The sequence below is a fragment of the Artibeus jamaicensis genome, unplaced genomic scaffold, assembly GCF_021234435.1.
Source record: "Artibeus jamaicensis isolate MK-2021 breed Jamaican fruit bat unplaced genomic scaffold, CSHL_Jam_final scaffold_3307, whole genome shotgun sequence".
In the NCBI taxonomy this organism is placed as follows: domain Eukaryota; kingdom Metazoa; phylum Chordata; class Mammalia; order Chiroptera; family Phyllostomidae; genus Artibeus; species Artibeus jamaicensis.
In genome coordinates this window covers 7,090,571-7,117,885 of record NW_026522040.1, presented here as the reverse complement: position 1 = coordinate 7,117,885, position 27,315 = coordinate 7,090,571, and the positions used below count along the sequence as shown (strand labels likewise).

Genomic DNA, 27,315 nt, shown 5'->3' with positions numbered 1-27,315 from the left:
GGACAAGAAATTGATGTTACTGTCTCTCAAATCAATGAAAAATAACAAAAATAAATAAAAACACATTTTTTCTTTTAAAAAATAGTTTTTCTTTTTTGAAAAATATTTATTTTTAAAGAGAAGGGAAGGGAGGGAGGAAGAGGGGGAGACAAACATCGATGGGAGAGAGAAGCATCGATCGCTGCCTCCCGCGTGCCCCCCGACGGGTGACCAAACCCGCAACCCAGGCCTGTGCCCTGACCAGGGATCGAACTGGTGACCCTTCACTTTGCAGGATGACACCCAACCAACCGAGCCACACTGGTTAGGGCAGAAACCGAGTTTTTCTGTTTCAAAACCTATGTTCTTTCCCCTACGAGGATGTCTTCTAAAGTTGCGTGTGTGTGCCCTGCCCACACTCCCCCCGGGGGCGGGCGTGACAGTTAATGCACACCGGTGCACATGCGTGTGGGGTGTGTATATACCCACATGTGCCTGTACTTCATCACGGCCCTGGGCCCCACCCCAGGCACAGGGTCCCTGTATCACCAGCGCTCAGAGTGGCCCGGGGGCCCCCTGAGTCCTTGGCATCCCTAAACCGAGAGAAAGGGGAAACATGTGGGCATGAGCCCACTCTCTGAGCACTCCAGGCCCTGCGGGGTTCCTCGTGGACCTGCAGAGGGTCCCGAGTAGGGCAGCACCAGGGCGTGGCAGGGGGCAGCCCAGGGAGGCAGGTACAGGAGTGAGCAAGGTCCGGAGCTGAGTGGGGACGCTGACTTTGGGCTCCCCGCGCCGGGAGGAAGCACACACACACACACACACAAGGCAGCAGCCGTGGGACAGGCCCCGAGTTTACTGCTTCTCACTCAACACGGCCGGGGCTCGGGGAGGCGCCAGGCCCAGGCTCCCGCTGCCTGGCAGGGCACTCTCTCTCTCAGAAGCTCCGGCCAGCCTGGGAGCTGCCCTCTGCAGAGAGGCTTCTGTTCTGATGAGTCCTGCTCGGTGTCATCCTGGATCAGGGCACCCCCCGGGGCTCCTGGCTGGGGCCGAGCAGATTGCCGGGAGGCTGGTCCCCGGTGAGCAGGACTGGGGGACAGGCCTCAGGCGGGATACAGTGGGCCTCGTGCTCCACCAGGCCCGCGGGGCACTGGCAGCCGGGAACGCAGGGCCTCACGCAGCGGGCGGCCAGCTCGCCCAGGGGCACGTGCCGATTGAAGCAGGTGCGCGGGCAGGGCGGACCACACTCGTCGAACACGAAGCCACGATCCAGGGCACAGCCCACTGCTGCAGGCGAAATGGAAGGCGGTCACAGTGCTCCAGTCGCCCTGCTCGCCCCTTGCAGCCCTGCCTGTACCCACCCCACCCGGACGGGAGCCCTCTGAACCTCCCCCTTCCCCATCCCACACCGGCGCTGCTGGCTCACCACAGAGCGTGGGGCCCCGCCAGGCAGGTGTCACCCCTGCCTGGCGACAGCGGCTGGCATAGGCTTCCAGGACATCGCAGAGGCAGGCGTCGGCCGAGGAGCCGGGGCCACAGGCACACAGGTCGTAAACGCAGGCGGCAAAGAAGGGCTCCGGCGGCACCACGGCGTGGCAGCGACTGAACGGGGAGGACTTCAGCACCCCGCACCGGCCATTGGCCTCACGCCTGGCGCGGTAGCCTGCTGCTCGGCAAGGATCCACCTCATGGCCCTTGGAACAGGGCCGACCAGGTCCCGGCCCCTCGGGGACCTAGGTGGCAAAGGAGGCCCTGCTGGGATAGCATCCCAGGGCAGCTGACTGCGGCTTTCATAGCATTTTCCACCTAATATTTTGTTTTAGCCTCAAAAACCGCCCTATAAGAGTAGCAAAGGAAGTACTGGCTACTTTTCCTTAGTTCACATTTTGGGGACAAACTAAGGCCCAGAGCAGGCAAGGAACTTGGTGAACGTCACACAGCCCATAGCAGCAAAGCAAAGCTCAAGTTGGCATCTGGTGCGGCCTCTTCCAACAGGCCATCCCGCCTCCTCTAGCTCTATGACAGTCAGGAAGCCCCCAAACCACCCTAACGTGCAACAGCCCATCCAGTGTCCACCCTGCCCGCACTTCCGTACCAGAGGACTGCTCCGAGACTCAGGTTCCACTACGCCGTCTCCAGCCTGCCCCCGACCCCAGACCCCTTAGTGTCCGGGCTTCTGTACCACTCACCTGCCAGCTATTCCCAAACGCAGCCTCGGTGGGTAGGAGCAGCCCCTCAGGGCCCTGCAGATCATCCTGGGCAAAGCCATTGAAGTTCCCACAGAGCCCACAAATCCGGCCCCGGTAGGAGCCAGGCACGCTCACCTCCACCCGGGACTGCCCGTCCCACAGCACCTGTGTGGAGAGGCTGCGACTGGGGAGTAGGGAAACACAGGGACCTCAAGAAGCCCAGGGTCCCTCCTGGCAGCAGGCACTGGGTCAGCACGCCCCCTGCTGTAGGATGAAGGTTCTCCACGCAAGGAGGCTGCCCTGGCCAAGGCCAAGTTTGCGCAGGCTGTGGCATCTGTTGGTGGCTGAGCCAAGATTAGAAACCAGGCTCAGAACTCCTTTCATTGCACTTCAAGGTCTCTCACGCTGATTCCTCTTCTCCCCTCAGAATCTGGCAGAACTCTTTCACCTTCGCGGCCAAGTGCGGCCCGGAGAGTAGCCGGTAATCCCCACCCACTCCACAGATACCGAAACCTGAGCAGGCCCGAGGCTCCCCCGCCCCCACTCGCCCTGGTCGCACCTGGAGCCCTTGCTGCGCGTGCAACATCACGGTGCGTCCCCGCAGCTCCAAGTACAGCAGCGGCTCCCGCAGGTAGGGCAAGGCCACCAGGCGCCCGTCCACCTGGGGGAGAAGGTGGGCAGGAGGAGGGGAGACGTCAGGATTGAGGAGTGGACACAGCGCGGGACCAACCTTCCCCCGGGTCCTCAGTTTGCCTCACCATGACTGCCCCGCCTCGCAGCAGCCTCACGACCACCTCTCCCAGCAGCACCGCCACCTCCTGGGTCCAGGCCACACCGCTCCGACCCCGGTCACTGTTGGTCACGTGCACACTGCGGTGTGAGAGACCCGAGTGCAAAGGTCAGCAAGGAGGGTGTGGGAGGTTAGGGAGACAGAAGGCAGAGGGGGCTGCGCACCTGAAGTCCCCTCCACGGCAGTCCTTGGCCAGCACGTAGCTGCAGCTGCCCTGGAAGTGCAGCAGGCGGCCGTCGAAGGTGCGGTAATGGGGGTCTCCGAAGGCCATGCAGGAAGCCGGTCTCGGCAGGCAGCGGGGACAGCAGCTGCCGAGGTTCAGGGCGGGGGCCTCGTTCTGGCCTCCGCCCCAGACAGGGTCAGACACGCGCAGTCCCAGCGGAGCCCCACGCAGAGACGCACTGAGGACCACGGAGCGCTCGGGCTCCCAGACTCCCTGCAAGAGGGCTCAGGGCACCGCCTCGTGGCTGCTCCGGGAACTGCAGGCCCCTGGTCCCACCTCTCAGCTGCTGTGGCCGAAGCCCCGATTCCTCTTTTCCTCTGGGTGGCGGTGCCACATGCCCACTCACCCCATTGCCCTAGACCGCGACACTCACAGGCCCACAGGAGAGCGGTGAGCAGCGCTGCCTCTGGCAATGCACGGTGCCGGCCACGCAGGAGCAAATGGTACAGGTGTCTACGGTCCAGCGTTCCCCGGAGGCCACCTGTCGGCCCTGGTACGCGCACGACTGGGTGGGGGCTGAGGGGACTTGAGGGTAGGGGACAAGTGTCAGCTACTCGTCCCTCGAACTGAGTCTTAGTCCTTCTTCCCTCATCATCCTGGCCCACGCCCTGGCATCGTTCACAGCACCTGCCAGCATCCAGAACCTTCACCCAGCCATGGGGGCAGGAGAGGGCCCAGCATTCCTCAAGGTGGCACTCCACGTGGCCCCACTAAGGACAGAGGTCATTTCTCTAGGGACTTCGGCTATGACCTGGAGTCCCTGGCCTCACACTCCTGAGGACCATCTGGCTCACGGTCTGAGGCAGCAGCCCCTTCTCTCTCTGGCCCTGCTCCTCAAGAACACCTACTTCAAGTTCAAGGGGGGGGGATGAAGTTCAGGGCCCAGATCTGTGCCCCAGCACAGGGATGCCTCTGCCTCATCTCACCCAGAGGGGGGCGCTCTTCCCTAATTACCTCAAAGACCCCAGATTCACTGGCCCAGACTCCTGAGCCCCTCTCTTCTCTAAGGTCCCCCCACCCCACCCCACCCCCACCGCTCACATGGCAGGTGCAAGCAATGCAGGCATTGCTGGGGGCCTGCCAGCGCTCTCCATCTGCCTCTCTGTGGCCCTCAGCCTCCACCACACAGTCTGATGAAAAGAAATGGGGCTGGGGGAGCACTGTCCACCCAGCTGCATCCCTCCTCCCTGGAGCTCACCCTGAAGGCCCACGCTAGGGGGTACCTGCCCTATGCACTTAGCACCCTGGTGCTGTCGATATCTCCAGCCAGCATGCAGGGGACCGGCTAGATGGCAGGCTGGGCTGGCTGCCAGCTCAGCAGTGAGATACCCTACCAGTTGGCCTGGGGTCCCTGAGCCCACTGACAAGCCTAAGCCTCAGGCCAAATCCAGGCTTCATTCCCTGCCTCCCTCTGCCTTATGGGTTTCTCCTTCACCCAGTAAATAGCCCTCCATTTCTACAAAAGAACAAAGCAGCATTCTGAGCATAGAGCTGAGCTGCCCACTGACCCATGGACGCCACCCCTCCTGTCTTCTTCCCGGGCTCCTGCTCCAAGGGTGCAAGACGGGGCACTCACCCCGGCACGTGGGGCAGCAGCTCCCAGGGTGGGTGTGGCGCTCTGATGGGGGACAGCCGAGCGCAGGACAAGCTTGGTGAACACAGAGCCAAGTCAGGTCCTGTGGAAGGACACGTGAACACCATGGGCAGAGGATGGCCGGGACGGAGCAGGTCCTTTGCAGAACGTGACAAGTGGGTGAATGTCGGGGTGAGTGGGAAGCCAGGGGCTGCTGCGGGAGAGGATTCAACCACGGCCCACAGAGGAGGAAGGAGACCGGGCTTGGGGAGTCCCCAGGGCGGGAGGGCTCACCTGGCACTGGCAGGTGTAGCAGGGGTCCGGCGGGGCCAGCTCAGACCCCAGAAGACCCTCTGTGCAGTTACTCAAGGCCTCTGTGTGGACAAGAACGTGATGTGGAGGGCAGAAGGGGGTGCAGGGACGTGAGCCCATCTGCTCTCACTTTCCCAGGCTATCCCCAAACTTTTGGGACCCGGGGCACCCCCATGTCCTATCACCTTGGCTCGGGAAGAATAAATTCTCTTTCCCTCTGGTTCAGCAAAGAAAAGTTTGGACTTTCCAAAAGGAAATTTGCTAGGCTACTGGGGCTGGGGGCTGGAAACTGACCCAGTGTGGCTTCCTCAGCCTGAAGTCCCTAAGGCCCACAGGCTGCCCCCACTGCTCCCTGCTTTGTGTCCTTCACACTGCCTGGCTAAAACAGCGTAAGACAGCACAAAGAGCCGGGTACCCCCCAGTTCCAGTCCTCAGTGTCTGAGCCATTTCAGGCAGAACAATTAGCTTCTTAGAACCTCAGTTTCTTCACTTGTAAAAAGGGAATAATAATACCTAACTCACTGGGTAATTGAGAATTAAACGAGACACTGCTTATTAAAATAACCAAGTACAGTGCATGGCATGCAATAGGTGCTTAATAAATGTTAGTCTCTTTCTCTTTCCCTGAAGCACATCCCAGCAAGTGTTGATAAGAATAGCTCCCCCCACTTCTGTAGCTGGGTGGGTCACTGCCCCCATTGCCCTGACATCTCCCTCAAAAAGCCAGCCGCTGGCACACCTGCCATCCCACAGCGCCCTCTGCTGGGAAGGATGCGCCTGACTTCAGAGTCAAGTGGTCCCTGCCAGTTTCCCCAATTACACTTGGGTCAGTGCAGGCTTCACTGGCCAGGGCCTGAGATTTCAGAATAGTCCCCTGGACCCAGGAAAGGGCTGCGGCTGGGACTGTGGAGGAAAACTGCTGGCGCTTCCAGCATCAGTCCGACCGTGGCAGCCTTGCCCTTATCTACCCCTATATTGGGGACTCACGGGCACAGCTGGGGCAGCAGCGCTGGGGCCCAGGGGGCAGGAGCTGGCTGGCAGGGCAGCCCACCAGGCTGGGACACAGCTGACGGTGACAGCGCAGGCTGGGAGGTCCCTCAGGCTGCAGCTGCGACAGGGATGAGTAAGCAAGGGGTGGGTCCCAGGCCTGGGGAGCTGAGCCGCCCCTTGACCCTGGAGGCCAGACCCCTTCATCTTCCTGCTGCAGCTCCTCCGGCAGGGAGACTCCAGTCTTCAGAGAGACTCGACGTCTCCCCAGATTTGCTCCTCGCCCCACGCCCTAATCCCCAACCATGACTTCCCCTTCTCTTTCCAGTCACTTGGGCCTGAACCTTCATGTGACCTTTGACCCTCCTGTACCTCCCTCCCCAACCCCTCTGCCTAATCTTTGGACCTATGATGTCATTGCCTGCTCAAAACCCCCCATCCAGTCTCCCTTACCTTTCCAACGGAGATTCCCCAGTGGCGTCTCCCAGGGGTCTCCTCCACCTCCTGTTCGCACCCACCTTACACTCCCTCCAGGCCCCCCGGAGCCCCCCGCACTTAGCGCTGCTGCTCTGGCTAACTTCAAACTGGCCCTGCTGGCTCTTCACCCCAAGCCTCACCTCACTGCCTGGATGCAGGCCGCTCTCCTGCCTCTGGCCCCCACGGTGCCTGCTCCCCACAGTGCCCCGCCCCTCCCCTCAGCGGTGCCCTCACCCACCTCACAGATGCACACCTCACAGGGGTCTTCCCCAGGCTGGAAGCTGTCTCCGGGCTTGTACTTCCGGCCCCCGTGCTCACACTCTTGGGCAATGGGGTAAGGGCAGAATAGGACCAGCAAGCGTTCATGCTGGCCACAGTGCCAGGGGGTGGGGTTCTCTGTCTCCTAGGAACCCCCAGCCCCCAGGATTTGGGTGTGTACAAGCATGGGGGCCACTTCCAGAAAAGCCCATCTCTGCTGCCCCACCCGTGCCCAGGCAGGGAGATGCCGACCAGGCTTGGCCTCCCTGCCACCCCAGCCCACCCGGGCTCCCCGTACCAGAGCACCGAGGGCAGCAATCACCGGGCCCCTGGTGGGGATGGGCACAGGTGATGACACACTGGATGCGGGCACAGGTGACGACGCCCTCGTGACACAGGCAGGAGGAGCAGGGGCTGTCCGGAGGCGCCCAGCTGCTGCCTTCAGGGCGCTCCTCCCCGTGGGCCAGGCAGCCTGTGTCCCGGGTGGGCAGGGGTGAGCTCCGAGTCAGGGTTCGCTGTGCTGCCCCCATCAGCCACCTGGGTGGTCAGCGGGGCAGGCGGGTCTGGCATGGGAGGGGATCTGCAGGGCTGAGGCGGGAAGGAGGCCCTGGGCACAGCAGTTCCGCGTGGAGGGGAAGGACACTGGGTGGGGGGGCAGAGCTCCTGGGCCTAATCCCTTCCACGTCTGCTTGCTTGCTAAACCAGATGCCAGGCGGCAGGCACTCTCTGCTGTAGGCCAGCAGCCGCAGCACCAGTACCCGGCATGCAGTAGGCATCTAATAAATGCATGTAGAATGAATGAAAGTCTCCATCACTAACCATGCACCCCAGATAACTGAATGTCCTCAAGCCATAGTCTTCGCAGCTGTTAAATAGGGATTTCATCTGTCCACCCACCTCACGGGGCAAGTGAGATGCTGTTACGGTTCTGGACTCATAACATGCTGGGCAGAAGGCAAGTAACAAAGGCTCTTATTCTAGCTCTGGCTGGTGTGGCTCAGTGGACTGGGTGCCGGCCTTCGAACCAAAGGGGCGCTGGTTCGATTCCCAGTCAGGGCACATGCCTGGTTTGCAGGCCAGGTTCCTAAGAGGGGACGAGTGAGAGGCAACCACACATTGAAGCTTCTCTCCCTCTCTTTCTCCCTCCCTTCTCCTCTCTCTAAAAATAAATTAAAAATGAAAAAAAAACTGTAAAGAAAAAAAGGCTCTTATTTTAGAACTGGGCAGCCTAATTGCATATCTTATCTCTGCCACCTACCAGTGGTCTGACCACAGGTACGTTAAGTCACCTCTCTGTGCCTCAGTGCTCTCAGCTGTGAAATAACAATAATAATAGTACCTGGCTGATAAGATAAGATTGTTGTGTGGATTAAATGAGATACCTGTAAAGTGCTTAGCTCGGGGTGCGGCTCCTGCTGTGAGCTCCATGAGAGTGGTCATCACTATTACTATGAATGGGGTGTGCTTTGGGAGGGGGCAGCTTTGAGGGGGCTCTGAGAGCATCTGGAGGGGGAGATGGTCCCGGCAGGCCAGGCGCCGGGGCCGACAGGAAGACTGGAGGAGGGCAGGGGTGAAGGCTCAAGGACCAAAGCGGGGAGGTGGGAAGACTGGAGGGGAGCTGAGGGGAGGGGGCAGGGTGGGGGGGTGGAGCACTGGGTCCAGGGGCCATGGTGAGGGGCAGCCGCAGGGGCCCGGCCTACCTCTGCAGCGAGGGCAGCAGCCCCCCTGCTCTGTGACCTGGAGCATGCAGGGCAGGGGTGGGCACCGCAGCCGCTCACAGCTGACCTGGCCGGCCTGCAGGAGATGCTGGGTCAGTGACTTGCTCCCTGGGCCTGGTGCCTTAGAGGCACTGTGCCCGGCCCCCTCCGCCCCCTCCCTGCCGTACCTGACAGCGGCACCACTCACAGCTGCCTGAGGGCCCTTCAAATTCCTCCCCATCCTGATGCTCCCGGCCCTGAGAGAAGCAGCCTGTGGGCGACAGGCTTCCTGGGTGGAGTGCTGTGCCACCTTGTCCCATCCGACCTCAGGCCTACTTGGCAGACAGGGAAGGGAGAGGGCAGGGGAGGGCGTGGGAGTGCTGGTGTGTGGGAGGCAGCTCACTGCGGCACACGGGGCAGAAGCAGGGTCCTGGAGAGGGGCGGGGGCAGAGAGCTGCAGGGCACGGCTTCTTCTGGCAGTGCATGGAGCCGTCCTGGGGGAGAGAGACCCGCTGCCACTTCCCGATTCCCACATCGCCCCGCCCGCCGACCAGGCTGCACTGCCCCGCCATGGGGCGCCCCCTACTGGGCCTGCCAGGCCCAATCCCCTCGCTTGGCCCAGGAGACCTGAAGTCAATCCTGTCCCACTAGTTGTCACAGGCTGACCGTGCCCTGTGAGCCCTGGCTGGAGGAAACATCTCCTGGCCGGAAAGCAGGACCAGGGGCGAAATGAAAGCTTACCAAGTTCCCGAAGGGCCACCTCACCTGGCAGGTGCAGAGGGAGCAGGTGGGGTCAAGCGGGTCAGGAAGCGTCTCTCCATGGGCCACAGTGACCCCATGATAGAGACATCCTGGTAGAGTGGGGATGCAATGGAAGAACTGCCATCAGTGAAGCTGTCTACTGCCACCCGTCACACGCACATACACTCGTGCCCTTGCACACACACTCACACACACACACACACACACACACACACACACACACACACAGCCAGGCCCAGGGACCTCTGCAAAGCTTAGGGAGTCTGAGAAGGAGGGAGAAGTCAGCTAGGCTCTAAGCGGTGAGATCTGCTGGAGGCCTGGAGGTGGGATCACAGACTTCTGAGACCGTCCTGTCCCCGTGGGCCAGTGTGGGAAGAGGTGAGGGGACGGCACACCCGGGGAAGAAGGTGAGGGACCGGCTGGGCTAAGGAAGCCGCCCCTCCTGGTGCAAGGGCAGAGGGTGCCACTGAATGGTTTTTTTAAATCTTCACCCGAAGATATGTTTATCGAGTTTAGAGAGAGGGGAAGAGGGAGAGAGAGTGAGAAAGAGAGAGGGAGACATCCACCAGTTGCCTCCTGTATGCAACCCCAACCAGGAATTGAGCCCACAACCCTCTGGTGTACAGGACGACGCTCAACCGGCTGAGCGGCCCGGCCAGGGCTGGTGTTTCGGAGTCTCGGGACGTGGTATCTTAGGCAGACAGCAAGACCATTTACGGGCAGGAAGGTTTGGAAGCACAGGGGCCCGTTATGCAGTGGATCCGACAGTCAGTGAGAGGTGACTGCAGGGACAGAGGAGGGTGTGTGTCCAGTGGGAGGCGTCTAGTGAAAACACAGCATGTGGGTTTGCGGCCTGGCTGTCCCGGGAGAGGGTGACAGCGGCCAGACCAGGTGGCTCTGGGCTGCTGAGAGTCCAGGAGGGGCAGTGGAAGGGCAGGTGCCGCCCTACCCTGGCAGGCGGAGCAGCAGCTCCCAGAGGGGGTGAGCGGGTGGCTGCAGCTCAGAGGCTCACAGGGCCGGCGGCTGCAGGTCACGAAGCCTCCAAGGCAGGTGCACAGGTTGCAGGGCTCTCGGGGGTCTGGGAACTCCTGGCTGCTCAGGTAGGACTCCCCTAGGTACTCACAGCCTTGCGGAGGGGACAGAGAGGCAGGGTGGGGGGCAGAAAGGGGTGAGAGGACAGTGGTGGCCAGCTCTGAGCTTGCCCCTGGCCTGAGTCCAAGGCCTCAGAGACCTGGCCTGGGGGTAGGGAGCGGTCAATCCAGGCTGGTGGGCGAAGGAGTGGAGAGTTTCGGGGACAGCTGGACTGGCCAAAGGGTCAACGTTTCAGCCTTCAAAATAATCTCCCTGGCCCATCTCTAGGGAAAACCCACATGGAATCCGTGCCTGGGGTCAAATACTCAGCGTGCTACTGCCTGATCAGAAGGCAGGAATTTTTCCAAACTGAGGAGACCTGGGCGTTGCTCGAGGCGACGCGGGCAGCCTGGGCCCACGAGGTCCCCTTCCCAAGGCTCTTCGAGCCCTCAGATCAGTCAGGGAGGGGGCGGGGCCCCAGGGCGCTGGCAGCCTGCCCTTAGCACCCGACACTTTCTGACTTTTTTGACAAAGAGCGCACTCTGGGTGGTAAGGATGTGTCCGTGTGGGCTCATCAGTTGTGAGCCATGTCCACACTGGTGGGGCACAGTGGCAATGAGGGAGGCCGTGCCTGTGTTGGGGCAGGGGGTAGGTGGGGAAATTTTTCGCCTTTCTCTCAATTTTGCTGGGAACCTAAAACTTCTCTCTCTCCTTAAAGATTTTATTTATTTTATTTTTAGAGAGGGGAAGGGAGGGAGAAAGAGAAGAAGAGAAACATCAGTGTGTGGTTGCCTCTCCCACACCCCCTACTGGGAACCTGGCCCGAAACCCAGGCATGTGCCCTGACTGGGAATCCAACTGACAACCCTTTGGTTTGCATTCCAGCACTCCATCCACCGGGCCACACCAGCCAGGGTCCCCCTTTTCCCTTTCTTAACTTTTTTAAAGAGAAGTTTTCATCCCTGGCTGGTGTGACCCAGTGGATTGAGTGCCAGCCTGTGAACCAAAGGGCTTTGGGTTCAGTCCCCAGTCAGGCGCATGCCTGGGTGGCAGGCCAGGTCTCTGGCAGAGGGCGCTTAAGACGCGACCACACATTGAGGTTTCTCTCCCTCCACTTCTCCTTCCGTTCTCCTCTCTCTAACAATAAATAAAATATTTTTAAAAAGAAGGGAGGGGATAAGCCTCAGGCTCAAAGCCCTGGCAGGCAAAAGTATCTGACTTGAATTTAGTATTTAATTTCTAATTGTACTCATTTTTAGGGAGACATTTTGTTCCTTGCAAATCTAGTTTTCTATCTTAAGTATGACATAAAGGTTCCTTTCTAAATAAATTTAAATTTAGAAGTGAGTAAAATTGAAGAAAAACAGTAAGTAAATACAGTTACAGGTGTTAGAGGGCAATGTAGAAAGAACTGAGACCAAACCCGAGTGACCAACACCCGGGGCAGGGTCCCGTTCAAACGTCTTTTTCGCAGGCCTTAAAATTACGCCCAGAGTTGCACTTAAAAGTGGTTAAGATGGTACATTTTATGTCATGCGCATTTTACCGAAATTCCCATTTATACAATGTGTGTGTGTGTTTAAAGATCAGGCCGAGGGAGGCCGTGTGACCTGTCCGGGGCCACACAGCCAAAGAGCAGCGGAGGCGGGAGGAAGTCCAGCGCTGTGCTTCTCTTACTGTGGGAGCGTTTTGGACCCTCTGAGGGGCAGCGGGGAGGGGGCTGCCCCAGTCCTCCCGTCCCCAGCCCCCGCACTGTCCCCTCCGCCTCACCGTCACAGGCAGGACAGCAGCCACCCCTGGCAGGGAAGGGGCACCGCGCGGGGGCGCAGGGCCTGAGCTCGCAGCTGACGCTGCCCTCCCAGCAGAGGCAGTCGTGGCACCGCAGGGCGGGCGAAGGGAAGCGCTCCCCGCCGGCGAACTCCTTCCCCTGGTACAGGCAGCCTGGCGGGCGGGAGACCGGGCGGGCTCGGGCCGCGGCGGCGGCTACCGGGCCACGACCTCCCAGGCCCCGCGGAGCGGGCACCGCCGCCCCCAATTCTCCGTGAGAACTGACGCCGGAGACCGGCCCCGGGGGAGGGGAAGACCCGGACGGCGCCCGCCTGGGGCTGGAGGAAGGAGTGGGGAGGAACGGAGGCCCCGCGCTCGGAGAAAGTGGTGTCGGGCGCTACGGGGCCGCAGGGGGCGCCACCTACCGTCGCAGGAGGGGCAGCAGGGCCCCTGGCGCGGGTGGGCGCAGGGCGCGGGCGGGCAAGGCAACCGCTGGCAGGACACGGAGCCGTCCAGGCAGAGGCAGCGGCGGCAGGGGTCCCCGGGCGGGAAGAAGTGCTCCTGGTGGTGCGCCGCGCCTAAGCCCCCGGGCCGCGGACAGCCGGAGGGGGAGGCTGAGGCCGACGGCGCGCATCACGGGGTGCCCGGGGGGAGGCTGCAGAGGGGCCCCCCCGGGCAGCCGCGGCCGAGGGGGCGGCTCTTACCTGGGCACTGCCGGCAGCACTCGCCCGGCAGCAGGACGGGCTCTGCACAGGGCAGCGGAGGGCAGCGGCGGGCCAGGCACCGCACACTGCCGCTCTGCGTGGACAGAGGGACCGGGACAGCGGGCCTGGGTTAGTGGCGGGAGGCAGAGGTGATCCCCACCCTTCCCGCCCCCAGGGCGGTGGACTCCCCAGGTCCCACCCCTTTTCCTCTGGACTCCTCCTCCCACCCCCCACCCGGGGGAGGGGGGCAGACTCACCAGACAGTGACACAGGCGGCAGGGGTCGGAGGGGTGGGGGAAGTCGGCTCCGTTGGGGTACTCTTTCCCACCGAAGGCACAGCCTGGGGGAGGGGGCAGCTATAGGCCTGGGAGACGCCCTCCGTGACTCAGGTCGTACCCTCCGAGCCCTACATGCCCACAGACGGGGCCAGGCCATCCCAGGAGACCCCCCCCCCCAAATCTTGTCCACCTTACCATTGCAGTTACTCAGGCAGCAGGGCCCGGGCAGCGGGTGGGTGCAGGGGGCCCTGGGGCAGGCCCGGCGCTGGCAGCGGGCGTGGCCGTCCTGACAGCGGCACTCCTGACAGGGGTCTCGAGGGTGGGAGAAGCTCTGGCCGTCTACAAACACCTGCTCCTCCAGGGTGCAGTCTGCGCAGGATGGGGAGGGGGGCAGAGACTAGTGGTGCGGGCCCCAGACAGGGCCCCAGACAGCCCTCCACCTGGGCGGCCAGAGCCACTGGGAAGTGCCGCCTGAAAGCCGTCCCCGTGGAGGGGGGGAGGGGCCGTGATGCAGGTGTGGGCATCTCTCAGCACACGCGTGTGTGTTTGTGTGCACACACGTGTGCGTTCACTCCCTTCACCTGCAGGCATACGTGTGCCTCTGCGGGTCAGGGCACACGCAGCCTCCCTCCCTTGCCCGACAGTCTGCTGCATGAGCGTGTGTTATGCAGGTAGATCCACGAGCGTGTCTGAGTGGGGGGCGGTCACTGGGGGAGGACACGTGGGATGGGGCAGAAGGGCAACAGGGTGATGAAGGATGGTCCCTCCTCTCCCTCCCACCCATGGCCTGGGAGTTCCAGGCTTTGTCGGACTGAAAACAGTTCGGGACACTGCTGCTTTCTAAGGGGAGCGCTGTGCCTGCCAGGTAGGGAGGGGGCAAGGCCTGGGTTTCCGAGCCAGACAGGGTCAGTAAGCACGCACCTGGGCACCGGGGGCAGCACTGGCCGGGTCCACTCTGGGGCCTGGCACATGTTGTGGGCGGGCAGTCAACCAGGGAGCACCTCACGGTCCCGTCCTGGGAGCAGGGGAGAGGGTGGTGGGGGTGAGCGCAGGGAAGAGCTGGGCGGGGCGGTGGTGAGCCCGGGAGGTACCTCGCAGCGGCAGGCGTGGCAAGGGCTGTCTGCGTCCGTGAAGTTCTGCCCGTTGGCGTACACTTGGCCCCGGTAGGTGCAGCTCTCGCAGCTGGGGCAGCAGGCACCTGGGGGGGGGGCAGGTTGACCAGAGCCCAGATGATCAGCGTGAGCTGGGCAGAGCAGGGGATGGAAGCTAGAGAGGGTGGGGCACTCACCGGGTGTCTGGGTGGGGTGCTGGCAGGGGGCTGCGGAGCACAGCACGGCCCCGCACACGGGCACCCCGTCTCGACAGGAGCAGGCCGTGCAGGGCTGACCGTCGGGCTCCCACTGGACCCCCTCAGCAAACTCCTCTCCATCGAGCACACAAGCTACAGCAGGGGGGCTGTCACTATGGCAACCCGGAAGTCTGTACCCATCTCTCCCCTTCTCAGACTCCGGGGCCCTTCCCAGGACCCCAGCTTTGCCATCCCCACAGCAGCCTCTGAGTACACTCTGGAAGGGGTGGTGGATTTAGCAATGCCCCCCTCGCTGTGAAGGCACACCCCTCCATCTCCAGCCACTGGAAGCTCCTTCGCAGCTGTCTCCCCCCTCCCCCCACACACCTGGGCACAGCTGGGGGCCAGAGTCTGGCAGGGTGCAGGGGGCGATGGGGCACTCCTGCTCCTCACAAGAGACCTCGCCGGCCTAGGAGGGACACTGGGTGAGAGGCCCTGGAGGGTGAGGCAGACCCGGGCTCAAGCCGGGGAGTACCTACCTGGCAGGAGCAGCGGACGCAGCGGCCACCCTCTTGGAGTCTGAAGGTCTCCTGGCTCTCGTAGTAGTGTCCCTGGTACTCACAGCCTGGACAAGGGGACAAGGGGATGGGGGCACAAGGCTGGAGGATGGCAGGGAAGCCTCACTCCATCCTGACGTCCCACTTCCCACCCCGATGAGGACCGCCAGCTTCAGGGGTCTCTGCCAGCCCTGCCCCCGCCTCCCCGTAGCCAAGGCCCCACCTCAGTGCCTGGTTGGCCATGAGAAGGTGAGGTTAGAACTTGTGCCTCACTGGTGAGGGACAAGGATTTCTTCCATACTTTAGCTCAAGGGGGCTTCCTGTAGGTCCAAGTCAGCAACGCCCCCCCTCCACACACACACAGCAGAGACTCTCCCCCTCACCCGGCGATGCGCGCACCCCACTCACCGGCACAGACTGGGCAGCACTGCCCAGGGATCCTGCCCGGGTGTGGGCAGGGCGCGACCGGGCAGGGCAGAGGCTCACACTGGACACTCCCGTTCTGACAACAGGGCAGGGTCAGCTTTCGAGAGGCAGGCCCACGCCAGGCCCTCCCTGCCCGCAGCCTCACTCACGGCGCAGCGGCAGTCGGCGCAGGCGTCCCCAGAGCCCACGGGCTCCCCGCTGCGGTACTCCCGCCCGTTCAGGAAACAGCCTGTTGGGGACAGGGACAGGGTGCCTCAGGCCCTCCTCAGGAGCCCCCACTGCCCCACGGCCTGGCCTGTGTGGGGCAAGTCAGCTTTCGGGGCCCCTCCGAGCTCCACCTGAGAACTCACCATCGCACACAGGGCAGCAGGTGCCCGGGAGGGGCCGGGCAGGGTATGGGCACAGGCTGGAGCATTCTCGCTGGCGGCACTGGACTTGGCCTTCCTGGGAGCGGGCAGAGTGGGCAGGGGAGGGGGCCATCCGAACTCAGCCAGGTGGCAGAAACAGCATTTGGGTCCCAGCTAGCCACGTATTAGACATCATTCTGCATGGAACTGTGTCCCTTCCACACTCAAATTCATATGTCGAAGTACTAACCACCACCCCCCCGCCCCGTTACCTCAGAATGTGACCTAATTTGGAAATAACTTGTAGATCTAAGGAGTTAAGATGAGGTCATCCTGGAGTGAGGTAGCCCCTAATTCAATGACTGGCGTCCTTGTAAAGAGGGGAAATTTGGGCACCAACACACAGCAACATGTGGAGATGGAGGCAAAGCCGAGGAACACGAAAGCCTCCAGCCAACCAGCGGAAGCTGGGCAGGGGGCCGGGAGCAGGGTCCCCCTCGTGACCTCCAGAAGGACCCAGCCCTGCTGACACCTTGACCTCAGACTTCTGGCCTCCAGAACCACGTGACCACACATTTCTGTTGGTTAAGCCACTGCATCCGTGGTTCTGTTATGACAGCCCAAGGAAACACACACAGGTGTGTCACCTGGCTGGCTACTTAAGTTCCACGTCCTGCGTGGCCTCGACCTCTGGAAGCTGGCAGTGGACAAACCGGAGCTCCCGCTGCTCCCCAGGCCCTTTCCACACAGACCCCATCCCTGCAGTTCACGTCTACGCCTGGGCTCACTCTCTGTAGGCCCATCGGCGTCCTGGCAGCCAGAGACTCTCCTCCCAGGTATGTGAGGGGGGCCATTGAGAACAGGGCGGAGAAGCACATGGTCAGAAAAGGGTCCTCGGCCTTCACAACGGAGTCCTTAGTCCTTGTCAGGCTGTCGCTCTGGGGTGGGTCCAGCCCCCACGAAACAGCACGTAACCCGCCTGCACATCAGGCTCCGTGTGCCACCTTCCTCCCCAGGCTCTGTCCTGACTGCTCCCTGTGCATGGTGTCTTATTCCATTTGGGCTGCTGTGATACCATTCCATAGACTGGGTGGCTTAACCACAGACATTTACTTCCCATAGTTCTGGGGGTTGGGAAGTCCAAGATCGAGGTACCCGCAGTTGGTGAGAACAGCTTCCTGGTTCATAGGTGGCTGTCTTCCTGTTGTGTCCTCAGGACGCAGAAGGGGGCGACCACGCTCTAAGGGCACTGACCCCATTCAGGAGGGCTCCATCCTTATGACCTCATCACCTCCCCAAAGCCCCACCTCCTCACACCAACACCTCAGAGGCTGGGGTTTTGACACAGGAAGTGGGTGCAGTGGGGGCACAAACATTCAGCCTCTCTGACTCCTGGACTGTCTCTCCCCAGTTCTCCTGCTTCAGTCCTACTCACCCTTTAAGAACCGGGAACACACTACACCTGCACGAAGATTTTTCTACAGCTGCTGCCCAATAGGAATGTAACACAAGCCACATATGGCATTTTAAATTCTCTAGCCCTGGCTGGTGTAGCTCAGTGGATTAAGTCAAGCCTACAAACCAAAGGGTCCCCAGTTCGATTCCCAGTCAGGGCACATGCCTGGGTTGCAGGCCAGGTCCCCAGCAGGGGGCACATGAGAGGTAACTACACACTGATGTTTCTCTCCCTTTCTCGCTCCTTCCCTTCCTCTCTAAAAATAATTTTTTAATTGTAAATAAATAAATAAACTAGTAGTCAAATTTCAAAAACTTAAAAAAGATGAAACCGAATCTCATATGTTCCAGGGAGCCCGATATATCTCCAGTGAGATATCTTACATTCCTTTCTTTCATGCCAAATCTTTAAAACCTTTGAAGTTGCGTGTTTTACAACTAAAGCCCATCTCCAATGGGGCGGCCGCATTCCAAGGGCTCGGTGGTCGCGTGCAGCTGTGTCTACTGATCAGACCACGCAGTTCTAGGCACCTCGAGTCAGCCTGCGTCTCTCCCTCCCGGGAGTGTGTGCCATCTGTCATGCTCTTCCCTGCCTCGCTCCTGGGGCCTGGAAGCTTCTTGAGTTGGGTTCACAAACCACTTCACAAACGGCGAGACCCGCCCCTGCCCTCGCCATGCCCTGCATCGGGTCCTCTCCATCTCTGTCTCCTCGCAGCGTCTTTGGGGTGCACTCAGTGAGATGGAGGAACGAATATGGTGGGCGTGGGGGAGAGGTGGGGCAGGGGAGCCCAGGAGCAACATCGGGACTCACCAGGCACCGGCAGATCTGGCAGGGGTCCCTGGGTGCAGTCCACTCTTGGCCGTGCTCCCAGCGAGAGCCACCTTCCACACAGCCTGGGGTTCAGCGACAGAGGGGCAGAGAGGAGATCTGGTGGGAGCCAGTCTGGGCCACCGCTTCAGCCCTTCTCCTCCACACGCCCTCTGCAGGCTCTCCTCTCAGCCCAGACCAGGCCACTTCATGCCTCTGCCTGGATCCCCATGGAGCCTGCCAGCGCCCCGGCTGGGCAAAGCAAGCTCCTAGCCCACCCTTCCAAGCTTTCCAGGACCCAGCATGGCCACGCCCACCTCCCCCACCTCTCTCTGGGCCCTCCCATTGTAAGATTTGTCTGCTTGCACCTTCCCACCTAACAGCCACCAAACTCGCTCTTGAGTGTCAGTCCTAAGCCTCTGCTCTAGCCGCCCTCCCTTGCTGGGACACCCTCTGCCTGGTTCCACCCTCCACCTGGCTAATAGCGTGATCCTTAAGGTTCATTGGGGGGGGTACAGGGACTCCAGGACGCTTTCCCTCCTGTGCCCAGGCTGGATTAGGGCTCCTCCCTCCGGGTTTCCGTAGCACCTGGCGTCTGCTTCTATTTCTGCCTTTGGGACAGTACTGGCGAGTGACTCAGTGTCACCCTCTAGTGGCCCACTTCTAGGGCCCACCCCAGGTCATATGTGCACAAAGCAGAAAAGAACCAACATTATTAAGGTAGAATATCGTTATCCACACCATACAAATGGGAACTGAGGCTCAGAGGAACTCACTCAGAGGCCCCTGACCATAACGTGGCAAGGACGGAATCTGGGCTCCGGCGCCCAAGCTCCAGAGCTGGGTCAGGACCTACCTTGGCAGGTCGGGCAGCAGCGGCCAGGCCTCAGGACTGGCTCAGGGCAGGAGCTGGGCGGGCACTTCATGGGCATGCAGTGAACCAGGCTCCTCTGTAATGTACCAACGGCTGTAAGGCCTCCGGGTCTGGCTCCCGGAGAGAGTACGGCAGGCAGGTGTCAGCGCCGTTGGAGAGGTGGGGCACAGGGTTAGGACAGGGAGTGGAACCCACTGGCTCCAGGCCTCAGAAAACATGTGAGGGGCTGAAGGAGTGTCCCCAGAGTGGGGCAGGGGACATCCAAGGAGGAGCAGGGCCCGGGCGAAGGTGTGGAGGGACTCACCAGGCAGGAGCACTGGAGGCAAGGGTCGGAGTTAGACAGGAAGTTGGCCCCCTCCTCATAAAGCTGCCCCTCGTACTCACAGCCTGGGAGGGTTTCCAGGATGACAGGCAGGTCAGATGAGAGCAGGGTGGACAGCACCCGAGGGAAGGCGTGGCCCCCGAATAGGTGCCGGACGCCCTGGGGCTGAGGTGGGGCGGGGAGGTCACCTGGCCGGCAGACAGGGCAGCACTGCCCGGGCGGGGTGTAGCTCTCCAGGCAGCCGAGCACCGGGCATGAGGGCCCCTGGCACCGCACGGTCCCTGCCTGCGGGGCAGACACTGAGCCCTCCTGCCCTCTCCACTGTGGGTTACTGTGAGTCACCCTGCTGGCCCCGCAGGCTCCGGGCCTCCCTGCCTGGGCGGCCACAGCAGCCCTGTCTGGTTCCCAGATTGGGCTTGGCTCTGCCAGGCCTGGGGTACACCCGGCAGCAGGGACATGGGTGGTGGCTGGGGCCAGGCTCTGATTCCCTTACCTGGCAGGTGCAGGTGACACAGGGCTCAGGTCGCCACACTTCCCCGGCCCTGTGACCTTCAGGGCAGCCTGCAAAACCAAGGCCAGGCCCCCACGTTAGAGACCCATAGGACCGGGGCAAAAGCTCTGCGGAGGGCACCACTCAGAGGACAGACATCAGAGATTTTGGTGTTTACTACAACCTTCCAGCAGATGGCAGTAAAGTGTCTGACGCCTACAGAATCAGTAGATTTCCATTTCCCAGGTGTTGAGGAATGGGTGCCTTTTTAATTAATTTATTTTTTAATCGCACCAAAGACATCAAATGGGCTAGCAGTGGCCCTTAGGTGACACTCCTCCTACAGGCAGTGTGGGCGTGTGTCCCATTTTTTTTTTTGAGACCCATCAACTCCCCCCGCACCCCTACCCGCACCAGACTCCAGGGCTGCATTTCCAGGCCTCGCTGGTTCCTGAGCCCCTGTCTCAGCTTTCCCAGCACCAGCTGAGTCTCTTCCTGGAGTAGAATAGATAAAAAAACAGGAAGCGCTGTTAAATTTGAATTCCAGAATGTGGACCAAAACAAGGGCTTCTATGGAAAGTAGCCTCATGGGGTGCTCTGATCATAAATTCCTAACTGGGCAGGTCGTGGCGGGAGTCACGTCCCAGGCATATAACACTTTAGTGAAAGGTTTCTCTCTTCCCTGAGTAAGCCTTGCCCATTGTGCACCTAGGTGAACACACCTTTCAAATAAGCCCCAACCGCCCTCAGGAGAGCACAGAACCTCGCTAACTGTCCTGTACCGGGGTGTCCAGCCTTTTGGCATCTCTGCGCCACACTGGAAGAAGAAGAGTCATCTTAGCCACACATTAAATACATTGCAACATGTAATCACAAAAAAAAATCTCACAATGTATTAAGTAAATGTACGATTTTGTGCTGGGCCACATTCCCAGCCACCCAGGGCTGCAGGTTGGACACCCCTGCATTCAATCCCCACCCTGCTTTCTCCTTTGGTTCCCTCCTTACTTTCAAGTGTATTCAAGAAGCTGCAAAACTGTTAGTCTCTGCAACACTTGAGATCTTGCTCCCCGGCTTATGTCATTTGTTTGGCTCAAATAAACTCCTATAAAAATTCTCTCCTGGTTTGGATGTTTCTTACATCGACAAGCTAAACCACCCATACTGTTTTATGGTAAGTGTGTCCCCAAAACACTAAAACAGTATGGGCTGTTTATCTGAAATTCAAGTTTAACGGGGCATCCTGTGTTTTTATTTGCTAAGTCTGGCCACTGTGTCCCCGACCGAGACACCTTCCAGCAGAGCATTGCTTCCGCTTCCTCCTGGCTCTCTCGGGTCTCTGGCACCACCGCCCCCCTCGTTCCCCACCGTTCTGGGGATCCACCCAGTCACCACCTCCTGCTTGCTCTTTAGAGTCACCCCCCCCCCTTAGCCACTGCCATCCCTGACTCCACGACTGGACAGCTGCCCTGATGGCCCCTAACTTGTCATTCTGTGTCCAGCATCCTACCCGATGAATGTTGCTCAGTGTCTTTGAACATGCCACGCTCTGTGAGCCATTCAACTTTCAATGGCTCCCTATGGCCCCCAGAAGAAAGTTCAACTTGCAAGGCTCACAGCAGCCTCCCCCCACAGGCCTTTCCAAAGTGATTTCCTGCAACACACCTCTCAGCACCCTGCCCTTTGCCCCGAGGGCCCGTAAGCACTGTCTCTTTCTGGTGAAATCCCAGTCTGCCTTGAAGAGCCAGCTCAGACAAGCCATGAGTCGTAAAGCCCCCTGAGACCCAGGCCGGGTGGCCCTCCCCGGCCCTCCTGCCCTCTCCCCTGGCACCTAACCACTCACGGCCTTTCTACACCTCCTCTTAATCTGTTCATTGGATCTCATATTATACCCATTATAACTTTATCTTGGAAACGAGACCAGAAGCTCCCGAGGGCAGGAAAAAGGTCATACAGAGCCTCTGGTTCAGTCCCAGGCCAGAGCCAGCATTTCGCTGAATGTGCTTCAGTTTCGAACTCCTCTAGTCACTGCCAGAATGAGGGGGCAGGTCCCCCTGAGCTTGTAGTAGGTGGCAGGTGGCAGACCATGGCTCGGAGCCCAGAACAAGTCCAGGAGGTGGGGCCTGGGCTTGAGGGAGGCTGACCTGGCTCACAGTGTGGGCAGCACGCTCCCGGCTCCGGGCAGGGTCCCCCTGGGCATGGCCCCTGGGTACAGGTCACGGCTCCTTCCTGTGGAGAGGCAGGCTGGTGGCCGCACAGGCATCGGGGCCCTGGGGGGTGGGGTCTCCAGGACCGAAACCTCATCCCAGGCTGAGACAAGCCAGAGGAGCAAGAGGCGAAGTTGGCTCAGGGGACACGGGTGACTCTCGGTCCAAGGGCAGAAAAGAGACATCCTACACCACCGCCATCCTCTCCTGCCACTCCTGACCCTAGAAGTCATGTCTTCCAGGTGCCAGCAAATTCCCAGAGAGTAGAAGCATCCCAGGAAGGGGACCGAGGCTTCCTCAATGAAAGAGTGGGGAACCCAGGGCCGGAAGAAAGCGGGTGTGGAGCCAGATGAGAGAATGAGCAGGAGGCCACCAGCGGCAAGCTCAGGGCGGGGCAGGCAGATGTCATTACATAACCGTCGGCACACCAGGCTGCAGCAGCAGGTAGCTAACGGAGGCACGTGGACAAGGGGGACAGGTGCAGACACTCAGGTGGCTCATGGAACTCACCAGGCAGCGGCAGGTGGAGCAGGCGTCTGGGGAGAAGGTCTCCCCGTTGCCGTAGGTCTGCCCGCTGTGGCTGCAGCCTGAGAAGGAGACAGTACCCTCGCCCGAGCCCTTGTGCTGGTCTCTAGGCCCCGAGTCCCAGATGGGTGGGATGGCACTCACCTCGACACTGGGGCAGGCCAGGCTTGGGGGCACAGACTGCAGCCCCATCCTGGCAGACGCATGCAGTGCAAGGGTCAGGCTCCCAGCGAGCCCCCTCAGGCCAGGCCCGCCCCAGCCCCCAGCACTGGGGAGGTGCTGGGCGGCACTCGCAGGACTCCAGCCGCCTCACCCTCTCCTGCAGGTCCTTGTTCTGGAGCAAAGAGTCGGGGCGGGGGGCAGAGTGGAGGTGCTGGCTCAGCTTCCCCTCCCATGCCCCTCAGGGCAGGACGGCAAGGAGAGCTGAGGTCCCAGCAGCTGTGGGGCCCCTCCAGCCAGCGTCCAGCTCAAGCAGTCACGGTTCCCAGGGCCTGGGGTCTGGACAGGCTCCCAGGGGAACACGGGACCCTTGGCCACTCCTTTGGACAGAAGGAGACCCAATCCTTTTGTCCAACGGTTAAAGACCTTTATCCACCTGAAATCTTTCCTGGCGATGTCTTATGTACAGTAGGCACTCTATAATGTTTGCAAATACATAAAAGAGTATGAAAGCCTGGGCTGGCAGAACAGATAGATACCCTGGAGGTTCTTCGTTCTTATGAAGGAAGAGATATTAAAAACTGTTCAGCTAAGAACTCCATGGCCCTGGCTGCTGTGGCTTGGTGGATTGAGTGCTGGCCTGCAAACCAAAGAGTCACCAGTTTGATTCCCAGTCAGGGTATATGTCTGGGTTGCGTGGGCCAGGTCCCCAGTAGGGGGTGGGCTGGAGGCCACTACACATTGACATTTCCCTCTATTTCTCCCTCCTTTCCCCTCTCTCTAAATATATATATATATATTTTAAAAAGCACTGCTCCATGTACACCTAAAATGACCCTATTCTAGGGTCCTTCAGCCCCGCAAGCCCAGCGCTCCCCTCCTTTCCTCCCTTACTGCACACACACAAGCCTGGGCTCCAACGGTACCTGCTCCCTGAGCTGTGTCACTTCAGCCTCCAGCCTTTTCAGCACCTCCTTCAGGGGGCGCCCCTGGTCCTGGGGGGCACCAGCAGGGGCTGGGGCCTGCTGGTCATAGTCCTGGATGTCAGCAAGCCCCAGAGACTCCCTGGAGACCGCCCCACCTGAAGTCACGAGAATGCAGGGTGAGCCTGTGGGTGAGGGGCTAGCAAGCTTTGCTGCCTGTGTCTTCCCAATGATGTCACCCCATGTCCCACCCCTCTCGTCCTCCCACCCGTGGTCCATGGAAGGAGATAGGGCTGGCGAGGGTGCTAGAGTGAAAATAGGAAGGAGGAGGAGGAGGAGGAAGGAGCCCTGAGTGGACAAAAGTGTCCCAGACCAGCTTTCCAAGTAGCAGAAACTTTTAGTCGGATACCAGCCCCAGGGGCCTGGCCCTCTGGGTCACGGGGAGCATGCAGACCAAAGCCTCCCTGCAGCCCAGGGTCAGGGTCACTGGTCCTCACTTGGGCCAGGAACGCGGCCAGGGGTGGCCTGAGGATTTGACACGTCATGCCGGGAGTGCCCAGAAGACAGCATGTCAGCCTCAAAGTGCAGCAGAGGCAGACAGACGCTCAAAAGGTGGGGCAGCCTTCTGGTGCCCAGTGCCCCTCCTGTGTGCACAACGCCTGCCTGCCGCCTGCTGTCTCCCCCTCTCAGAAAGGCACGGCTTCTGGAGAATGCGGAGGTAATGGGCTGGGGGGGGGGGGGGTGCCTACCTGCTTTCTCTGTGGCTACCCAAAGCCTGGCTATTGTGTCCAGGCCTGTGGCTGAGGGGTCTGGGCACCCCGCATTGAGTAGGGCTCTGGGCGACACTAGGTTGAGGGAAAGGGGGGCCTCTGCGTTCAGAACTGGGGTTGGGGACAGCCACTCTCACTTTGATCCCCGCCCCCTGCAGTCAGAAAGGCAGAAGCAGGGAGGAGGCTAGTTAACTCCACAGACACCCCACAGTCCTCCAGGGGGGCGTGCAGGGCAGCGCGCTGGGGCGGGGGGAGGGTCTTTGCCACAGTTGCAGCTCGTTCCTGGCTTCTCTCAGGGTCACTGTGAGGCAGGGGACCAATGTCACCCACTGCGTGCACCACCCCACTGCCGTCACCAAGGAGGGACTGGAGATTCTAATCCAAAACCTAAGTCGTCTTCCCTCAAACCTGCTTGGCTGAGTTCTTGGCTTGGTTAACGCCATCCCCACCTACTCAGAAGTCTACGGCTCCGCTTCCCACTCGCGCACCTCTCCCGCACCCCGTCAGTCTCTGGCCTCGCCCCGTCGCCCCCCAGCCCGTCCCCCCCATCTCCCCTCCCTCTGCCCCTACTGAGAAGACGGAAGCTGAGCCCCCGCGGGCTCGCCCTCCCTCCGCACAGACGTTTTAAATGGCACATCTGAAGGTTCCCAGCGGCAGGTGCAAGTGCGACCTTCCGCGGGGGCCGCCCCGCCATGCCCGCGCGCAGGGCTCTAACGCCTCAACGAGCGCGGGCACCAAGCTGCTGCGCGCCTGGCCGCGCGCCTCCCTCGCGCGGGTCCCGGAACGGCGCCCTGTCCGGTTCGCAGCTTCCTTCCCAGCAGCCCCGCCGGGGGTGTCCAGGGATGGACGGGGTCTCGGCATCTGAGACCCTCCAACAGCTTGACTCCCATCCCCCACGATCCTGCTCCAGACCGGCTTCCAAAGCAGGAACAATTAGGGGTCAGGGAGAAGCTGGGGGTCCTCTGGGACCCTCGGGGAAGATAGGGCCGGCCCCGCCCCTGGAGCGACCCGCAGAAAGGGCTCCTGACGGTTGCCCAGAAGCCCGACCGCTCCCGCTGGAACTGTCCTCAGTTCCCCTCTCCATCCCTGGTTCCCGCCCGTCCCTCTGGGTGAGAGCCAGACGCGGAGACTCAGAGTCGGCTCCCGTAGCGGGCCTCCTTTCCCCCCTTTCAAAAGGCAAATAATTAACTTCAGACTCTCGGATTCCAGCGCAGCCTCTCCCCCACCGCTGCCTGCAGGAATTCCTCCCGAGGCCGCGGCAGGAAGCCCCCTCCCTCTCCTGGACCCCACGCCTCAGCCCCCGAGGTCCCCGGCCTCCCCCGCGAGGTCCTCCTCCACCCTCGGAAGGAAGATCGGAGGCGGGCCACGCACCCCCGGGCGGGGCGGGGAGAGGCAGCCGCGGCCCCAGCTCCTTCCCTCAGAGAGGTCTGAGCAAGGGTGGGGTGCTCCCCGCCTGGCCGCCACCCCGAGCCCTCGGCTTCCCCACTTACCTCTGCGCATCCCCAGGGCCAGCGCCAAGGTCAGGAGCTGCAGGACGAGGGGCGGCGGAGCGGCCCCCGACCCCGCCATGCTCGCTCCGTCCCGCCGCTGTCCGCCGTCTCCTCTCTGCAGGCTCCGGGGGAGGCGGGGTGGGGACACGCCAGGCCTCCTCCCACCCAGTCTTTGTTCAGGGAGGGCTTCTGGAGTCTGTCGTCCTGCCGGCTGCGCCTACCTCCCAGCCCGGCTCCCCGACCCCCGGGCCCAGCCGAAGCCTGACCCAGCCCAGGCTCGACGCTGCAGCAGCCCCAGGCCCGCAGGGAGCTGGGAGGGGGCGGGGCCGCATCTCCTGCACACGGAGCCAGAGGAGACCCTAAAAGAAACACAAATTCGTCTCTCTGGGCATCCAAGACGGCTGGTCTCCCTGCCCCCTTGGGTTGCTCCAACTCCGTGGGGTTCCCAGTTCAGCTTTTACCCTTTTCCCCGTGTACAGGAAACGCGGACTGAGCTGGTTCAAATCCCTGTTCAGCCGATTTCACACGCCCTCAGACAGACCCCCTAACTTCTCTCTCCCTCAGTTGTTTGTAAACTGAGGTTCGTAACATCTACTTTACAGACTGGCAGTACGGGTTCAGGGAGACTATACAGATAAAGAATTTAGGGTAGTGGCCGGCACACGCCAAGCGCTCAGTAAATAACAATAGACGCGACCCCCTCTCTGAAATCGGGGGTTCCCAGTCACCTCTTCCTTCCTCCACCCCCCACGATCTTTCCTGGACTTTGCTCACAACCCCTGTCCACCCCAGTGGTGCCAGGCTCTGCCCCAAATGCAGAGGCCTCTCTTTGCTGTCTGGTCCCAGATCATTTTCCAGCTCCTGAGCCCAGGCCCGGCCTGTGGGTGAGCAGGGGGCAAGGCAGGGGGCAGGACTGGGCCCCGGGCTCAGCGGGCGGATGGGGCTCCAGGGAGGAAGTGAGGAAGCCGGCCACGTGGGCCCACGAGTCTGGGAAACTCCTTAGCACAGCTGGGAAGCAGGGGGAAGTGGGGAGGGGCCCCAGGCTCACAGGCCCTGGAACCTTGAGGGTGGAGCCAGGAATCCCGCAGAAGCAATCCCCTTTCTGCCACAAAGGCCAGCAAATCAGAGGCCACCCCTCCCCCCAGCCCAGGCTGGGACAAAGGTCCCTCAGCCCACTCAACAGGCACCTTAATGAAGGGCCGCTTCTCTCCCAGGAGCGCGGCCCCTTGCAGGCCTGGGCAGTGGGCGGTGGGGGCAGGGAGGCTGCGAGGCAGTGCTGAGACCTGGCCTCGGCTGGTCGGGAGCTAGGCCAGTGGGAGCAGAGGAAAGCCAGGGACAGCTGGCGGGAAAGGATCAAGGAAACGAGGCTCTGGTCCCTCGGTGTTGAGGGAAATGATGCGGGTTGGAAGGCGGGTCCTGGGGAGACGGGGTGGAGGAGAGGTGAAGCGCAGACTCCACCGAGAGTGCCCGGCAGGTCCCGGGGGCCGGCGTTTTCTGCTGGCGACCTCAGGCAAGTCCTTTAACTCTCAGCGGTTCAACTGTCCCCGCGGGACGTGTGGCTCTAATCGCGCCCGCCTCGGGGAGTGCGGGCGAAGGTCAAACATTAACGG

General features: G+C 61.2%; 1 protein-coding gene across 6 annotated transcripts; it reads right to left on the bottom strand.

Annotated features, from left to right (window-relative positions):
• Positions 1 to 96: 96 nt before the first annotated feature.
• Positions 97 to 26,649, bottom strand: KCP (kielin cysteine rich BMP regulator). 6 transcript variants are annotated; one of them, XM_053657107.1, is made up of 43 exons: positions 26,167 to 26,649; positions 25,706 to 26,064; positions 23,449 to 23,603; positions 22,508 to 22,697; positions 22,349 to 22,425; positions 21,776 to 21,860; positions 19,635 to 19,702; positions 19,330 to 19,426; positions 19,124 to 19,206; positions 18,802 to 18,895; positions 17,949 to 18,031; positions 15,686 to 15,779; positions 15,485 to 15,564; positions 15,318 to 15,411; positions 14,892 to 14,977; positions 14,740 to 14,821; positions 14,353 to 14,505; positions 14,156 to 14,262; positions 13,986 to 14,079; positions 13,260 to 13,433; positions 13,044 to 13,126; positions 12,787 to 12,880; positions 12,508 to 12,696; positions 12,086 to 12,256; positions 10,194 to 10,370; positions 9,248 to 9,333; positions 8,886 to 8,976; positions 8,671 to 8,753; positions 8,486 to 8,579; positions 7,084 to 7,257; positions 6,766 to 6,848; positions 6,051 to 6,171; positions 5,046 to 5,125; positions 4,755 to 4,854; positions 4,220 to 4,308; positions 3,786 to 3,888; positions 3,552 to 3,703; positions 3,120 to 3,292; positions 2,924 to 3,035; positions 2,725 to 2,826; positions 2,166 to 2,330; positions 1,403 to 1,709; positions 97 to 1,263 (listed from the first exon to the last, which is right to left on the bottom strand). In XM_053657107.1, exons 2-43 carry the CDS (start codon positions 25,782 to 25,784, stop codon positions 995 to 997), a joined length of 5,073 nt encoding a protein of 1,690 aa, XP_053513082.1. In that variant the 5' UTR covers positions 25,785 to 26,064; positions 26,167 to 26,649; the 3' UTR covers positions 97 to 994. The 6 variants fall into 6 exon arrangements, with proteins under 6 accessions (XP_053513082.1, XP_053513079.1, XP_053513077.1 ...); XM_053657104.1 differs by lacking the exons at positions 3,786 to 3,888; positions 4,220 to 4,308 and adding an exon at positions 20,040 to 20,126 and having other exon boundaries at positions 26,167 to 26,648; XM_053657102.1 differs by lacking the exons at positions 3,786 to 3,888; positions 4,220 to 4,308 and adding an exon at positions 20,040 to 20,126 and having other exon boundaries at positions 19,124 to 19,426; positions 26,167 to 26,648.
• Positions 26,650 to 27,315: the final 666 nt, after the last annotated feature.

Coding starts and splice junctions, on each gene's coding strand:
- KCP (XM_053657102.1), bottom strand. CDS start 25,784: ATGGCGGGGTCGGGGGCCGCTCCGCCGCCCCTCGTCCTGCAGCTCCTG. Junction 14,080..14,155: donor GCCACGCCTGCCGCTGCGAG/GTACCTCCCGGG, acceptor CCCTGCTCCCAG/GACGGGACCGTGAGGTGCTC. Junction 13,434..13,985: donor GTGCTGCCCCCGGTGCCCAG/GTGCGTGCTTAC, acceptor CATCCTGCGCAG/ACTGCACCCTGGAGGAGCAG.